The sequence below is a fragment of the Triturus cristatus genome, chromosome 8 (assembly GCF_964204655.1).
Source record: "Triturus cristatus chromosome 8, aTriCri1.1, whole genome shotgun sequence".
NCBI lineage: Eukaryota > Metazoa > Chordata > Amphibia > Caudata > Salamandridae > Triturus > Triturus cristatus.
Window position 1 is genome coordinate 1,639,692,792 of NC_140591.1, and position 17,931 is coordinate 1,639,710,722.

General features: G+C 47.2%; 2 protein-coding genes across 2 annotated transcripts in view; one reads left to right on the plus strand and one right to left on the minus strand.

Annotated features, from left to right (window-relative positions):
• LOC146808472 (transient receptor potential cation channel subfamily M member 2-like) overlaps positions 1-17,931 on the plus strand; it is a 2,315,843-nt gene that overhangs the window by 1,803,184 nt on the left and 494,728 nt on the right. The window lies entirely within an intron of this gene.
• LOC146808474 (uncharacterized) lies at positions 10,965-17,587 on the minus strand. The gene is made up of 2 exons (XM_085623574.1): positions 13,605-17,587; positions 10,965-13,045 (listed from the first exon to the last, which is right to left on the minus strand). The coding sequence occupies exon 1, from the start codon at positions 16,467-16,469 to the stop codon at positions 13,956-13,958; it is 2,514 nt and encodes an 837-aa protein (XP_085479700.1). The 5' UTR covers positions 16,470-17,587; the 3' UTR covers positions 10,965-13,045; positions 13,605-13,955.

Sequence of the window (17,931 nt, forward strand, 5' to 3'; positions counted from 1 at the left end):
GCAGCGCTTGTCACTGCACCATGTCTGTAACAGACTCCCCCCATCTGGTGTGTCTCTGGTGCCTGGAGTGTGACCACAACCCGAAATTGTACTCCGGCTGCTGGGCCATAACACCTAAGGCTTTGATGGAGCGTTCCCTAAAGATTATCATGGCCTAGTGCACAGCACCGCTGAGGTTGCCTCGTCGATCTCATCTCGGTACCAGTCTCGGTCGAGAGGAAGTTCCCACTCCGGGGACTCCACGTTCTCGTTGTCGAAATCAGGTAATAGGCACCACAAGAAACAGGAAAAGTCGAAGTTGCGGCAAGAGGGAGAAACCTCAGCATTCTAGGCCCCGCTCCGTGGAGCTGAAACCTAAGTCAGATCCGCGCTTCCCTCCCTTTCCGGGGCCGGAAACGACCCCTGCCCAGCTCAAGCAATTCTATGACCCCCAAGTAGGAGGCTGGCTTGGTATATGGTGCTCACTTATTTAAGTGTATCACCCTGCGCCAATTCAGACAACCCCGTATGTGATTTTGGTGGTCTTGGACAACCATAGAAAGCTCTCTAAGTGGTAGCTGTGGAAAGCAGCCTTCAGGCTTAGTCCAGAAGGAGTGTTAAGCAGCTTGTATTACCAGAACTAATAATATAGTGTAGGCTGAATGAAAAAGAACAACACAGTGTAGTTATAAAAAGATGTATTTATTATAAACACTCACTAACACATGTACATATCTCCTACCCAGAGATATAACCACAATACACACAATACTTCAATTATAGAAAAGGTGAGTTGCACAGATACAAAGTGGTCTCCAAGGGGGAGACCAAACCATATCCTAATAAAAATTGAATGTGAACTGCATTGGAAGTCGAGACTGGACCCAGAAGACTTAGAAGTACTGGGGACCCAAGGAACTACCCAAGGTAAGTACCCAAGAACCCCACAGAGTCCGTGTGCAGAGTGGAAACACATCCTCGTGCTCCAAAAGTGTCATGGGGTAAGTTGTAGCTTTTATGAAGAAAGACCCTTCCCAGTGGACCCTGAAGAAACCCTGTGGAAGATGGAAGGCTGGGGAGTAACCCCACCCATGGATACCCCAAGAACCAGGATACCTACACCTGGGAAGCTGGGTGCATAGGTGTGAAGTGACATCGGAAACCTCTGTAGACCACAATGGAGGACTTCAGTCAAGATGCCACTGGCGAAGAAGGTGCAAGAGTCCAGTGGAACCCAAGGATGGATTCTTGAAGAGGAGTACCTGCAAGCAGAGTGAACCACTCTGACATGACCAGGAGGCACGAGAGACCAATGCCCATCAATGGACGAAGATGCAGGAGAGTTTATAATGATCTTGTCGCTGCAGCTGTGAGGACCAAGCTACACTGTGGAAGACCAGGAGCACCAACAAGTCTTGGCAACAGCAACAGACGAAGAAAGCGAAGAACGTGCAGCATAGGGCCCAATAAGGTCCAAGGGACTCAGAAAGTGTAGAAGAGTCACAGCTGGCCCAGAGCAAGCTGGGGAGTCCACTGGAGTCAAAGAAGACCTTCGAGGACACCCACAGCCCAAAGGCACAGGAGTTGCAAGAGGACCTCAAGAAGCTCACCAAGGTTGCAGGCCCACGGTGCAGAGGATGCAGTGAGGATGGAGATCTTGGTGTCAAGAGTTGCTGGAGGCTGGAGCTTCTTTGAACCCGAAGATCTCTGATGAAGAGAGTCAACAAGTCTGGGCAACCGCAAGTTAACCCAGTGCACAGGGGTACTGCTCCAGCTTTTCTGTCAAGGGGTACCGGCCTCCAACTTGCTTGGAAGACAGTTCAGGCCTTGAGGGAGTTGCAAAACCAACACATGTGTTGCTGAACCTTTTGGAGTCCGTGGGAGCTCAGGAGCAGTAGACCAGTCAGCTTTGCTGTGGTGCTTGCCGATGCACGGGAGTGACTCCTTCACTCCACGGGAGATTCCTTCAGGTGTCTCTGATGCCCACAGGCCTGGAGAGGAACCTGGATGGAGCACAGTCACAGATGATGCAGAAGACAAGCAGGACAGCGAGACCAGGAGCAGCAGGAGTCTTCCAGGTGCAGTTTTGGTTCCCAAGGCGAAGTCCAACAAAGTCCACGGTGCCCGAACGGTTGAAGTTGAAGTACTTTCGGATCTGAATCTTGTTCCATGACGAATCTGAGGACCCACCCACAGGTTAGCCCTAAAGCACCCTAAGGAAATGATTGGGATGATTCAGGGTTCCCTCCCAGGGGAGGGTCTGTTCAGAGGGGAGGATACTACCATGGCTCCCTGAACTGGTTCCAACTGGTGTATGCAAGGAGGGCACCAAATATGTCCTTCAAAGCAGTCTGCTGGTGCTCGCAAGCACCCCCACCTCAACCCAAAACACTAAGTCCTGTCTGAAAGGTGGTCACACCTGACTGTGACAGGAAAACTATTGTTCTGCCTTCTCCTGCTCGCGCCTTGCTCAGCAGCAGGAGGGCAGAACCAAGTCTGTGCTCGGCAGCAGCACTAGCTTGCTAGAAGACCATGAAAGTCTGGTACCGGAAATAAAGGGGGGCTCTCTAGGGGAGGCCCCCAATGCAAAGAATCCTACATCCAATACTGGCATTGGTGTTGGGGTAGGATTCCAACATGTTTGATACCAAATATGACCAGTTTTGGTTCAGCCATATATAGTTAGACATCTCATATTTGACTTGATGTCCATTATATGTATAAAATGGCTGACCGCACTTAAAAAGCCGGGAGAAGTGACTCCTAAGTTTGAAGGGGGTGTCCTGCTCGTGCATGGCACCCTCACTCTTAGCACCAAGCACCCTGTCTTCAGGATTAAAGGCCTACCTTAGGGGTGACTTATAGGTTTGAAGTACAGTGACCTCAGATATAAGGAAAATTATATCTGTTGTGAGTGGTGCTAGCACCACCTCACACAGGCCACAATGACTGGCCTGTAGTCACAGTTTGAGTAGTCTCTCATAGGTGGCATAATACATGCTGCAGCCCATGGGAGACCCCTGGTGTACCTATGCTCTGGGTACCTCAGTACCATATACCTGGGACTTAGAAGGGTACACCAGTAGCCAATTAGGAAGGTACCAAAGTACTTACCAAGTCGATTTTAGGGAGAGAACACAGTGACTGGGGTCCTGATTAGTAGGATCCCAGTCAGACTAGTCAGAAAAACAGAATGACACCAGCAAAAAGTGGGGTTAACCATAAAAACAGATCCTACTTTCCTATGCCCCATGTGCACCATGTTTGGCCCGCCTCTGGCCTTGCAGGCCTAGGTGAAGGAGATCCTGTAAGCTTCCGCACTTCTGGCTGTGGTGCCACGGCCTCATGTTGGGCCCGTTCCCTGGTCCGGACTAGCGCCGGTCGCACCTCCGCAGCGACCTTCCCCTGTGTTGTGTCCAATGCTGAGGTCCCCTGCAGCTCCAGCGCTTCCTCCATCCTCATCCTGGATTACACAGAGCTGGTCTGGCGTCCATGGATGCTGAGCCTGGTGCCAACTAAGCCATATGGCCCTGTGCTGTTCAACTGGCCCTGTTCTGAAGGGTTAGTTATGGATTATGAGGATTGGGAGGAGCAGCAGGATCCCTTAGAAGACATGCAACCTCAGGAGGACTGGTATGAGGAACATGGTGATGCCAGTGGTCTGGACATTCTCACAGATACTAGCATGCTGTCTCCCCCTACCCTGGCTATGGAGGAGGGGGCGTTGTTTGCTATGGTGGGCATAGGGGTGTAGAGGTCTTGGACCTGCATTTTCCTACTGTGGCAGTTAGGACGAATGTCTTGATGGATGTCTTGCAGCCTGGTGTCTCCTCCTCGGAACCCTTGCTGCCTTTTAATGAGGCCTTAACAGATGTTCTTCTGGGCACCTGGTCCAAGCCTAGCACAGGGGTTCCTGTGCACAGAATGATTGTCTGCTGCCATCACCCTGCACCGCCCACCACACCCCACAAAGCTTGGTGGTCCAGGCTTCCACCTCCCATGGATCATTCCCTTCCACATCCAAGAATCCAAGAGGCCGGAGAGCTTTGGGAAGAAAATGTTCTCTTCTGCCAGCCTTGCATTGCGGTCGGTGAACACCGCATGCCTTCTGGGACGTTATTCCCATTCCATATGGGAAACAATTATACAGGTGCTGCCTAGGGTATCAGAGGAGATCAGGGTCCTGCTCTCCCAAGCCAACTCAGATGGGAGAGATGCAGCTAAGTCCGTTGTTCGCTATGGTCTGGACACAAAAGATTTGATAGGCAGAGGGATTTGTTGACGGGGGCCATCTGGCTGAGAACATCTGACTTTTCGGGAAATGTCCAGGGGGACCTCATGGACATGCTCTTTGATGGCTCACATCTCTTAGGAGACAAGGCAGATGCAGCACTCGAGTAATTTAAGGATTCTCCGGTTACAGCCAAATCATTTAGCCTTACAAATTCATCCCAGCCTCAGCCTGCTTTTCGCTCCTTTCATAGCTACTGAAGGGGCTTCCAACCCCACAACCCTATGCCAGCCAGAGGGTCCCGCAAACTCAACAGCCTCCACGGGCTGTGGCTGGGGTTCACTCTGGCCCAGAGGGGCAGGAGGCCAGAAGTCGAGCCAAGCCACCATCCCTCCTCCACCGCAAAACCTTCCTAGTTCGATCCCCTGGGATCACGATCATCCACTGGGTGGCGGGGTACGCCTTCACCTCTTCCACTGGCAAAACATCTCCTTGGGCAGATGGATTTAGCAAATAGTTCCATGGGGATGCTCCCTCCCCTTTAAGACTACCCCTCTCTCCATGCCTCCAACTCAAGATCAGCTGACGGAGAATCGTCTTGCATTATTTCGCGAGTAAGTCAAGGCTCTCTTGGCCAAGGGAGCTATAGAGAGGGTTCCTGGGCCAGAAGTAGGCTTTGGTTGCTATTTCCGCTACCTTCTGGTTCCAAAGAAGGACAGAGATCTTCATCCTATCCCGAATATCAGAGCCCTAAACTACTTCCTCAAAAAGGAGAAGTTCAAGATGCTCACCCTTGCTTAAGTCCTGTCTGCCCTGGGCTCAAGAAACTGGATGGTAGTGCTGTACTTGCAGGACACCATTTTCCATATTCCTGTCCTGCCTGCTAATCGCCCCAAGCTTACAGTAGGCCATGAGCACTTTCAGTTTGCCGTGCTTCCTTTCGGCCTCATCAGTGCCCCTTGGGTATTCACCAAGGTGATAGCGGTGGTCTCAGCTTATCAGCGAAGATCAGGGGATCCAGTCTTCCCCTATCTCTGCGACTGGTTGTCGAAGGCGGACTCGTCCCAAGCAATTGTCTCTACGACTACGGCAAACCTCCTGCATTTGCTGGGGTTTACTATCAACATGCTGAAGTCACACCTGACTCCCTCTCAGATGCTCCCTTTCATCTGAGAAGTACTGGACACGGTGCAATTTATGGCTTATCCTCCTGAGCGGCGAGCTCAGACTATTTAGTCTATGATAACGATATTTCAGCCTCTATCCTGGATTTTGAATTTTGATGAGAATGACTCTGAGGCTGTTTGGCCTCATGGCCTCCTGCATCCTGCTTGTGGAGCATGCCAGATGGCACATGCGGGCCCTGGAGTGGGACATGAGTTCCACTGGGCACAGCATCGGGGAAATCTCACTGACCCGGTTCAGATCTCGGAGGGCACTGCGACAGGCCTGCAGTGGTGGCTCACAAACTGCAATTAGGTCAGAGTCAGACTCCTCTCTCTTCCCCACCCAGATCTTACAGTAGTGATGGATGCGTCCCTTCTGGGATGGGGCGACCATCTGTGAGAGCTGGAAATCAGAGGACTCTGGGCTCGGACGGAAACCAGCCTCCATATCAACTTGTTGGAGCTGCGGGTGATCCAATTGGCACTAAAAGCCTTCTTACCGTCTGTGAGAAGCTGGGCTAGTATATGGAAAGCTCTCTAAGTGGTAGCTGTGGAGAGCAGCCTTCAGGTTTAATCTTGGAGGAGTTTTAAACAGCTCAGTTTACCAGGGTCTAATCCTTTAGTACAGACCAAGTGAAATAGAACCACACAGTGTACTTATAAAAATATGTATTTATTACAGTCACTCACTAACACTTTACAATATCTCCTGCCCAGAGATATATTTACAATGCACACAATACTTTAAGCATAGAACTGTAAGTAGCACCAATGAACAGTGGTCCCAAGAGGGAAACCAGACCATATACCGGAAATAGGGGAATGCGACCCACGACCTAAGTCAAGATTGAACCCAGGAGGCATAGAAGAGTAGGGGACCCAAGGAACCACCCCAGGTGAGATTCTAGGAACCCCATGATGGTATGCCTAGAGGGTAAACAACTGCGTCGGTTGGTCTGTTGGAGCCCAGTAGAGGGTTTGCGTTGAAGAGTACCTGAAAGCAGAGGGGACATAGTCTTTGCCACTCAGGAGTGACCAGCAGGTAAGGAAGGCGAAGGCCCCTCAAGTTCAAGAATGCAGATTGGATTATGAGTAGCTTCCGGCCCTGTTACACCAAATCGGTAGCTCTGCCCAAGCTACTGTGACATTGAAGATGACAGAGTCCATCCCATCCAAACATCCCTGTCGACACGTATCAGTTATAGTGGGGACACACTTGTTGAAAGAACCTTTTGATGTGTCCAACTGTTGGCACGAGTCAGTCAGGACAACCGATGCGGTTGCCATGCGAAGAAGCGATGCCACGATGTGGTGCACAGGGGTTCGGTAGTAGTGACTCTGACAAAGGATACTGGACTCAAGCTTGATGAGAGGACAGTTCAGGCCTCAGGAAAGTGCAGGACCACCAACTGTGTTGCCGAGCCTTCTGAAGTCCAGAGGAGCCCATCTTCGGCAAACCGGTCGACTTTGTTGCGGCGCCTGCAGACCTGTTCAGAGCACAGGCACAGACGTTGCAGTGAGCTTGCAGGACGAGGAGGCCAAGAGCAACAGGGATCTTCCAGGTGCAGTCTTGAGGTCCAGAGGGAAGTTCAGCAGATTCCGGAGTACCCAGACAGTCGAAGTAGAAGTGGAGCTGGATCTGAAACAAACCCCACAACAAATCTAGGGACCCACCCACAGGTAGCCCCTTAGGTGAGGGATGGGACAATTCTAGTGTCCCTCCCAGAGCAGGGATCAGACAGTGAGGAGGATACTCCCATGTCCTTTGTCCAGTTTTGCACCAGAGTATGCAAGGAGGGCACCAAATGTCCCCTTCCAGCAAACTATGTAGCGCTGGCACGCGCCCCCACCCAGGCCTTATACACTAAACCCTGTCTGGGAGGTGGCCACACCTCCATGTGACAGCAAACCTATTGTCCTATCATCCCCTGCTTGGGCTTGTCCCAGCCACAAGAGGGCAAAATCATGTTGGGGGTCGGCGGCAGCCCTAGGTTGCTGTTAGGCTCTGTAACATTGGTCCCGGGAGCATGGTGGGCTCCCTGGAGTGACACTACTGTGGATGGAACCATACCTCCAACATCGGATACAGTGTTGGGTTATAATTCCAACATGTTTGATACCAAACATGCCCAGGTTCATTCCAGCCAGTTTAGAGATGGTCATCGCGTAATGACGCATGGCCTCTCTATCTCGTACTGGCTGATTCACGTGCAAAGCCCGGAGAATGGACTCTAGGGTTTGTAGTGGTGGTCTGCTCATGTAGGGCCACCCTTAGTCTCGTAACCGAGCTCCCTGCCTTTGGGACTTTAAGGCCTGCTAGAGGGGTGACTTATAGGTTTCAAGTGCAGTGATGTTAGATATAAGGAAACATCTTTTTCATGAGAGGTGCATGCACCAACTCACACAGGCTACAATGGCAGGGCTGTAGTCAGAGTTTGGAGGGTACCTTGTGGGTGGCATAATACATGCTGCAACCCACAGGGGGACCCTGTGGTACCCATGCCCTAGGTACCTCAGTACCATATACTAGGGACTTACCAGGGTGCCTCATTAGCCAAATAGGAAAGTACATGTGACTCACCATAACACATTTAGAAAGGAAGCACAGTGACTGCGGTCCTGATTAGGAGGATCCCAGTCAGACTAATCAGAAAACAGTTATGACACCAGCAAAACGTGGGGGTAACCATGAAAGCAGATTCTACTTTCCAACCCCGTCTAACAAGGGAAGGCTGGTTCAGGTGTTCACGGACAACTAGACCACCATGTGGTACTGCAACAAGCAAAGCAGGGTGAGGTTGTGGACCCTGTGTCAAGAGGTCCTGTGCCTCTGGACTTGGCTGGAACAGCAGGGCATTTCCCAGGTGGTTCAACATCTGGCCGGTGCCTTGAACGCCAGAGCAGTCAAACTCAGCCGACAGTGCCTGGCGGATCACGAGTGGTATCTCCATACGGATGTGGTGCAAGGACTCTTTCAGCAGTGGGGAGAACCTTAGTTAGATCTGTTTACCTCCGGAGAGAAGGCGCAATATCAGCAGTTTTGCACATCGGATTTTCCAAGGCGGCTTTCGCTTGGCTACGCTTTTCATCGTGAGTGGTGCTCAGGCCTCCTGTACGTCTTTCTGGTCATACCACTCAAGAAGTTCAGGAGCAACCGGGCACAAGCCATTTCTCTGTCCCGGACTGGGCATGGAGAGTCTGGTATACCGAACTTCTGGCAATGACCACCCAAACCTGTCCACTCTCCTCCTCCTTGCATTGTTATTGAGAGGTGGCAGTTGACAGCTTTCGACCTTCCTCCCGAAGTCTGTGACGTTATTCTGGCAGCCAGGCATCCCTCCAACAAGTCAGTATACGCCTGCGGATGGAATAAATTTTTTAAACATTGTACAGATCAGTCCATTGACCTCCCTCTCTGCCTCCCTGTCAGATATTTTCCTGTTTATACTTTCTTTGGCCCAGCAGGACTCTGCTCTGGGTACTGTGAAGGGCTACCTTTCAGCCCTTTCCTCTTTTCTTCGGCTGCCTGATCTACCGTCACTTTTTAAATCCCCTCTAGTGCAGAGATTTTTGAAAGGGTTAACCCATTTGTTTCCCCTTTACCCCTTTGTTATGCCACTGTGGGAACTTAATCTTTTTCTCACATTCTTGATGTGCCCACTGTTTGAGAAAATACACAACTGCCCTCTACGGTTGCTCACTATTAAAACAGCTTTTTTGGTGGCAATAACATCTGGCAGGAGGGTGAGAGAGCTGCAGGCACTGTCATCACAGCCTCCTTACCTGACAGACTTTTCGGACAAGGTAGTGCTCCGCACTAGGGCATCTTTTTTACCTGTTATGTTCTGTTACTGAGTATTTCTAAAGCACACGTTAACCAGAAAGTCTCTTGGCGCTAGGTAGCTGATACTTCATTAATCCATCATTACTGGTGAGCCTGTTTAAAGAGCCAAGTCTTAAAAAGTTCTCTAAATCTGATGTTACTGGAGGTCTTCCCAATCTCCAAGGGTAATGTATTCCATACTAGGGGGGCTATAACAGAAAACTAATGCCCTCCAGTCCTGTATTTTATATGAGTGGGGATGTTCAGGTAGTATAAGTGACTGATTCTCAGTTCTCTGGTGGGGCATTACTTAGCGATCCGAGATTTTGTGAAGGCAGGGCAACTCGGAAATAACACCTTAAAGACCATACAGCATACCTTGAACATAGTTCTCTGCACCACTGGCAGCCAGTGGAGGTCCTTGGTCACCCGAGAGATGTGCCCCTATCTGGGCAGGTGGGATATCAGCTGAGCGGTCTGATTTTGAATTAACTGGAGCCTGTGCAGAAGAAATTTCGGGAGACCCAGATAGAGAGAGTTAGCATAGTCTATTCTGGACATGACTAAAGCTATGATTACTTGAGTCAGATCCTCCCTCGTGAGACATTTCCTTTTTTTTTATGCATTGCAGTTGGCAGAAGACCTGACCTGCTGCTTGAGTGAGAGATCCTCATCAATAATGACCCTGATCCAGAGAAAGGTCAGGGATGAACACTTCACAGTCAAACAAATTTCAAATGGGCCCATATACACAATCAAATTTCCTGGCTGTTTTCGCTGGGGGTCAAGTTTTATAATTCCACTTCAGTTCTGATTAGTTAATTCACGGTAACCTCAAAATCATTTAAGGAAATTATTTCAATACCTAACTAATCTTCACAGAGCAACAGTTTTTTCTCTGGTTGATGGACCATTAGTTGAGTAGTTGATGGTGATATTAACAATTTAACTAACTAATTTACAGATTTTAGTGAAATAACCACAAACTCTGGGTAAGACTCAATTATTTTTAACTAACCGTCAGTAATAAATGAAACGCTCATTAGTACAAATTCACAGTGCCAACTCCATCAACTTTCATGGGAGGGAAAATTAATTTAGCAAAAACATTCAAACTCACAGACCCATTCAACAAATCAATGCATTAAGAGTGGATAGATGTAGAGACAAAAGGCATAATAAATCATACATTTGCAAAAGGATATGCAAGTTTGAGATGGAATAATAGTTACACAATGGTAATAACAGAAAACAATCCCTTTGGCCAACGGACTGGGGGAGGTCCCCTGATTAAGAATCAGGAGAAAAAGACTAAAGGACAGGCTCAGGAAAGGACAATACTTACTACAACCCGAAGCACCATGGCGCATCCCTCTCTTACACTCTCTCCCTCCTTGATATTCTTCTGGAGTCTTCAATCTAATTAGGATAGCATTCAGTGGTGAATCTTGCCAGTCTGTTCTCTCTTTTCCTTGTCGGCACCAGTCCTCACCTCTCTCTCTCTCTCTCTCTCTCTCTCTCTCTGTCTGCATCGATGTCAGCTACTGCCATTTTTTCTTAAGTCACTCTAATTATACTCTTTATTTCTGCATGTCCCACTGTTGAAGGAGACCTCAGCTAGGCCTACCAGTGCAAGGGGTTCGCCCTTCTCTGCACAGAGTCCTCAGACCAATAGGAAGAAGTTGGCACAGAAACTGGAATAGAAAATACAAAGTTTAATAAACCTCATGAGGTGGAACTACATTCAAACAGCACCCTTCGGTATTGAGTGAAGTAGCACACTGAACAGAAAGAGCATGGTCCTTTTATACCCACACAGGGGCTGAAAAAAGGCGGTACAAGTATACATGAGAAGAGTTATGCACATAGATGGTCATACAGAAATGCACAGTCAACAGTAAAGGAGGAGCTAGCAGTTGCTGACTCTGGTAGAAACAACCTGACAGCTACAGACTAAAAACAGATGCATGGACAGTTAGACTCTTCTGCGCATGTGCAGAGTAGCAGAGTCTAAGTATAGCCAGTCCTTTAAACAGAGCACAAGGGTAAACAACAGTGAAGAAGGAAACAGCTCTTGGTGAGCACATGGCAGACAAAATGGCTGCCAGAAATACAAATGGATTCCACAAAATTGACAAGATAGCCTCTAAATACCAGATGGGTTCCGCTAATGCTAATCCAATCGCAGCCAATTTACGACAGACGACCCTTTTAGCATTAGTTGAAGACATCTGTTCCTCTGGGGTAATCTAAATATGCATCCCGTACATCTATTAGCATTATTTCGGCCACTTCTTTATTCAACACTTGCTGGGCCTTTGTCTCTGCAATGTTCCTTTTGACAGGTATACAGACAGAAATGCAAATAGAACAAAGCATTGGACCACATTGGATACATACACAACATGTAAAAAGTATCGAAATAATTATACACAAGATAGTTAGTAGCTTCCAGCCCCAAGCAGAAACGAGAGTCCAAAACCATCCAGCCAGAGTCCAAGTACCAGTCTCTGAAAGAATTTCTGCAGCAATCTTATGCAGCTTTGATATTGCGTCATATACTGAAGGCGAGTGATCCGGTATGAATACACAACAACTGCTACCGATGATGCGACATGCACCACCTCGATCAGCCAGAACCACATCTAGGACCATTCGGTTCTGGAGAGCTACAATCCTTGCAATTTGCAGCTCCTCCGTAATGTTCCCGAGTGCCATAGCTGTCTGATTGGTAACTGCTTCCACAACTCTAGTCAATCGTCTTATTTTCCTACTGTTTAATGCAGCACCCACAAAGAAGAACAAACCTAAATTAAAATCAACATATTGTTGCAGAGTGGTATCAGCTTGGTCTACTTCGTCAACACTTATTGTCCTTTTGTATCTATTTCTAGAGATATCGTCGAATAATTTAAGGTCCCGGTGGTAGGATGCAGGTGCCAGAAACACAAGGGGCAATAGAAAGGACACATAGCACACGCCTGACCACCCAGCAGGTAGTTGATAATATCCGTGGCTACCACAGATAAAATAAGTATTGTGTGAGGCTATGAAAGTGCTATTGTTTATACCTTCAATAGACAGAATTACAGTACATTCACTTTTCCCCACTGGAATTCTTCTAATACTGCTTACACATAAATCTGTTTTAGCTCTAGTAACAGAAATCACAAATTGTTTATTACTGGTAAAAGTTCTCATATTTGTGAAGATATATGGCGTTGAAATATTGTCCGGTTGATACTCTTCCCATTCCCATTTGGTCCCTTTGGCTTGAGGATAACCATCTTTATCTTGATAGCATACTTTATTGAGGCGAAAAAGAAGCCCACCTACTGTACGTCTTCCAGATGCAAACAGAAGCGCATACCAAGCTTGACAAGAACCATTATGAGAAAAGGGAAGAGGAATAAAAGGTGTTCCTCCTTTCTTTTGATGTGCAGGTATCATCCCACACACCCAACAGTTGGTAGTATTCGTGGCATTGTGAGTATGATGCAACATCTGGATAAAGGTATTATTTAAATACGATTGTCGATGCTTCCGCTCATGATAGGGAAGCGTAAAGTAGTGGTGTTCAACTGATACTGGAGTAGTGGTGATCAAAAGTTCTCGAGCAGGAGCCACTTTCTCAATGAACCAGGTTATCACTGCTACAGCCACCATAGCGACAACAAACCCTATAGCACAAATGATCTTTCTCTTAGCAACAGTTGATCTCATTGTGGACATGATCAGCTTATTGTTGAAAACAATCGTTGGAGCTCTTATCCCTGGGCAGCCGTTGATTTCTTCACCGAGGGTCAAGACGGGTGTCGCTACACTATACAGAACTGATCCCCCCCCCTTGCCACATCTGCATTCCGTTTCACTAACCCAGAGAGGTAGATCAACCAGTCTATTTCGACGATGCAGGCTCTTTCCGTTGTCTTAGTTGGTATCGAGATACTCCAGGAATTGTGGGGTCCGGGAAGACTTCCTCAGGTTCGTCAGGTTATATGGCTTGGCCTTTCTCTGTATCCAGGATGTCCCGATGGTCGATCAAAGCAACAGGATCCACCAAGGTAGACGGCACTTTCTTGCAGTGGGTGGAGTGCACCCAGTTCCTCCTCTTCGTCATTCGAACCGCAGTTCTCGTTGAAAGGAGCACCTGCTCCGGGCCGCGCCACCTCGGTTCCAAGCTGCTCAACCTCTGGAACGATCGGATCATCACCTGGTCTCCAGGCCGAAGTCCATGGCCTTCACCTGCAGACCTATCAGGAAGAGCTTCTCGAACCTGTTGATGAATAGAGACCAAACTGTCAGTCAATTGTGATAGGTAGTCACTCATCAATACACATGGCACATCATGTATGGGACGTGGTTTAGGAATTCCCCAAATGTTCATAGGCCTCCCAAATACCACCTCATAAGGTGTAAGACCAGACCGCCAATGTGGCACTGATCTAATGGACAACAGTGCCAAAGGTAATGCGTCTGGCCAATTCAAGGATGTGGAGGCTAGTATTTTTGCCAGTTTTAATTTAAGTGTGGCGTTATACCTCTCCACTAACCCTGCTGATTGTGGATGAAAAGCAGCGTGAAACTTCTGCTTTATCCCTAACCCCTTCAGGACATATTCGACAACTTGCCCAATAAAATGGGGTCCGTTATCACTCCATAAAAGTTTACAAACACCAAATCTAGGGAAAAATTCCTTCAAAAGCACCTTTGCTATAGTAAGAGCTGTATTGTCCTTTGTAGGGTATGCCTCTATCTACTTACTAAAGGGACATACCACTACCAAGACATATTTTAAGTTATTACAGCGCTCAAGCTGGATGTAATCCATTTGCAAAACTTCAAAAGGTGCGGTTGGCGTAGCAAACCCTCCTGTTGGAGTTCGTGTCCCTTTACCAGGGTTATGCTGAAGACAAATCAGACAAGACTGCACCATCTTTTTAGCTGTGCCGGCAATTTCTGGATGCTCCCAAACTTGCGTGAGCAATTTCGTTATAGAGGAGGCTCCAACATGTGCCGGCCCATGTGCCATATGAATCATAGGTTGTAAATAAGCTGTCGGCAATCTCCACTTGCTCATCTCTTTATTCCTCCAACAGCCCTCATCATCCAATGTTCCATCCTTAGACCATTGCTCAATTTCTTCTACAGAAGCAGATCTCTGCATATCTAGCACTTCCTGTCTGGTATCATGCCAACGTTCAGCCTGTGACTTCACTACATACATAGACATGGTGCTTCGCTGCATGTCAGTTTCACAGGCTGTTTGGTCTGCAAAAGTATTGCCTTGTCCTATCTTATCAATTATTTTCTTATGTGCGCTACATTTAACAATTGCTATTCTCTTCGGGTATATAGCAGTCAAGAGATTATGTACTAATTCTCCATGCATTATTTGCACCCCGTGGGATGTAAGAAAGCCCCTCTCCTTCCAGAGTAGCCCAAAATCATGAGCCACTCCGAAAGCATAGCGGCTGTCTGTATAAATGTTCACAGATAAGTCAGTACTAAGTTCACACGCTCGTGTCAACGCTATTAGCTCAGCTGCCTGAGCTGACTTCTGTGGAATACGAGCTGTCTCAACTACCGTCTGAAGTGTTGTAATAGCATATGCAGCTGACGTTGTACCATCTGGTAACTTCAAACAGGACCCATCAACCCATAGTTCCCCATCAACACTTGAAAGGGGCGTGTCTTGCAAATCGACACAACCCTTTGTCTGTTCCTCAGTAAGGAATATACAATCATGAGACTCTTGTGACTGAGACTGAGTCGCCGGGTATGGCAACAAAGTGGCTGGGTTTAGTGTCGCACATCTCTTTAGTGTAATGTGAGGGGCCAACAATGTCAATTCATATCCTGTCAGACGAGCACTAGTTAAATGCTGCGTCTTCGTCTGATTTAAAAGGGCATCAACCGCATGGGGTACTAGCACCAACAGCTTATGTGAGAAAACTATCCCTTCAGTCTGACGTATTGACACAGCTGTTGCTGCAACTGAACGGAAGCATCCAGGTAACGCACGAGCAACAGGATCAAGTACTGCTGAAAAATATGCACAGGGACGCTGTTTGTCACCGTGTGTCTGCACTAAAACTGACAATGCGCATCCATCTTTCTCGTGTACATATAATGTAAAAGGCTTCGTATAATCTGGAGTACCTAACACTGGTGCTGAACAAAGAGCTTGTCGTAACTGTCGGAAAGCAGTCTCACATTCATCTGTCCATGGGAGGGGCATTGGAGTATCTTTGGTCAAAAGTGCTAGCAAGGGTTTAACGATGTGTGAAAATCCTAATATCCATTGCCTACAAAAAGAAGTAAGACCAATGAATGCACGGACATCTTTCTGAGTACGGGGCACTGGTGTGTCTAAAATAGCTTGAATGCGATCTGGTGTGAGTGCACGGCCCTCCTTAGACAGAAGGTGACCTAAGTAGGTTACCTTCGGTCTACAATATTGCAATTTCTTTTGTGATACTTTGTGATGATGGGAAGCAAGAAAAGACAGCAAGGACAAAGTACATTTTTCACACTGTTCAGGGGTGTCGGCTGCCAACAATTTGTCATCGACATATTGTATGAGAGCCACTCCTTCAGGCAAAACGAAAGAATCAAGTTGTCTTTTTAATGCTTGACTGTAAATACTAGGACTCTCAGTATAGCCTTGAGGAACTCTACAGAATCTATACCATCGATTATTCAAAGTGAAACCGAACAAATATCGGCTATCAGGATGAATAGGGATTGAAAAGACAGCATTCTTCAAGTCTATCACAGAAAATGTAGTCGCTTTCGGGGGAACCAAAGTAAGAAGTGTCGCTATGTCAGAAACCATGGGGTATTGTGGTACTACAATCTTGTTAACTTCTCGCAAATCAATAATGAATCTGTAAACCCTAGTGTCAGTATCTTTTTTCAGAATAGGAAGAATCGGACTGTTACAAACATTGTAAGGAACTTCCTCAACAACCCCCACTTCAATGAGATCATGGACAATACGTATGAGTGCTTCTTCACCTTCCTGTGAGATTTTATATTGAGGCAAACGTGGCAGCACAGCGCCCTCCTTGACACTAATGTGTACTGGTGGAATAACCATTTGCCCTACATCAGTGTCTGAAGTATCCCACAAAGTACTAGGGAGTATAGCTAATGCAATATCCTCTTTAACAAGACAAGCTCTCTCCATCACAGGATGGTTGTCATTCAAGATAACACGTGCACCTTCTGGAGAACATCGTATCGTAGCCCTGAAATACTTAAGCATATCAAGACCCACAATATTGTCTGGTGTATTCGGGGAAAGCAAAAATGGACATGGAGCAGTAAATTTATCCACATGGAATGCAAGTGGTTGCGACAATGAGCTAAGGGAAGGGGTTCCATCGAAGCCTATAGATGTAATGGTTAAGCCAGACAGGGGAGCCCTTGGAACCAATTGTTTAGACAAGGCCCTGCGAGTAGCTCCTGTATCAACCAGAAACTGATCAGTGGAGCCCAAAACGTTTGCTGTGACATAGGGACCCCTCTGATATACTGGAATTTCAACTGATTCCTTACCCCATCCTAGGCAATCTTATGCATAAGCAGAACCTTGAAGATCAGATGGCACATAGTCAGACATTTGATATTGGTTCCTTCTATCAAAAGTGTTGAACCCATCCTGCCCACGTATATTAGCATCAAACCTAGCACGATCACCTGTGCTTCCTCTAGGCCCTGAATATCCTGGACGATTTCTCATTTGTCCCCTACCACGTGTACACTGCTGAGCACGCCGTGCTGGACAATCGGAAGCCCAGTGTCCAAATTTCTTACAGTACGCGCACTGGTCAGCAGACAAATTTGAACGAGTATAAGAAGGGAAAGACGAACCATAAGATCCACGTACACCTCTATCACTACCTCTAAAAGGCGGACCATAAGCCTGAGCCAACATAATCTTCGTTTTTAAATCTTTAGTCTTCTTATCCTCATTACCCTTTGCTTCTAATTCCTGGCGTTCATAATACTGAGCCATAGTCAAGAGAGAAACCGGGGAAGAGGTAGTCGATGAACTCTCACTGGCCTTTAGGAGACTAGCTATTCCTGGCAACAGGTTTGCGACATATTTATCGACAAACAGATGTCTGCCTGTGCCATCTGTCAATGACTGGCCACTAAAATCGTGGAATGCTTCTTCAAAGCGTGTAAAGAAATCAGAGACCGATTCATCTGCCTTTTGCTTACAAGATGCTAAAACAGTCCAATCTATCTTTTTAGGGGGAATAATCGTTTTTAACTTAACTAATATAGCAGCAGGAAGATCTAAAATTAAATGACATTGCTTCTGTGCGGGTTCCCTTTCTAGATCCATTTGTTCTAAGTCTCTCCATAACGCCCCAAAAGCTGCACGATCATCAATTTTACGAACAGTTCTCCACATATCAGGTGGTAATATCAATCCGAAAAATAAATCAATATCAGGCAAAGTCATAGTGCAAGAGCTAATAGCACCCTCAACTTCCTCATAAAAAGCGGCTGGATTTTTCCGTGGATCAGGCAATGCAGTTTTAAGTGCCATAACATCCGTCCTATTCCAAGGAGTGTAAACCCAATTATAAATAAAATAACCCTTTGCATCAATAGAGGCTTCATCATCACTTGTACCCTGTCCTTTAGGAGGAACATACAAAGGTGCGGCCTCCCGCATAGGTTTCGCATGAACTATCATAGTCTTATCTGTTCCG

Excerpts from the sequence above, each read along its gene's own strand:
- LOC146808474 (XM_085623574.1), bottom strand. The coding sequence starts at position 16,469 with ATGCTTAAGTATTTCAGGGCTACGATACGATGTTCTCCAGAAGGTGCA.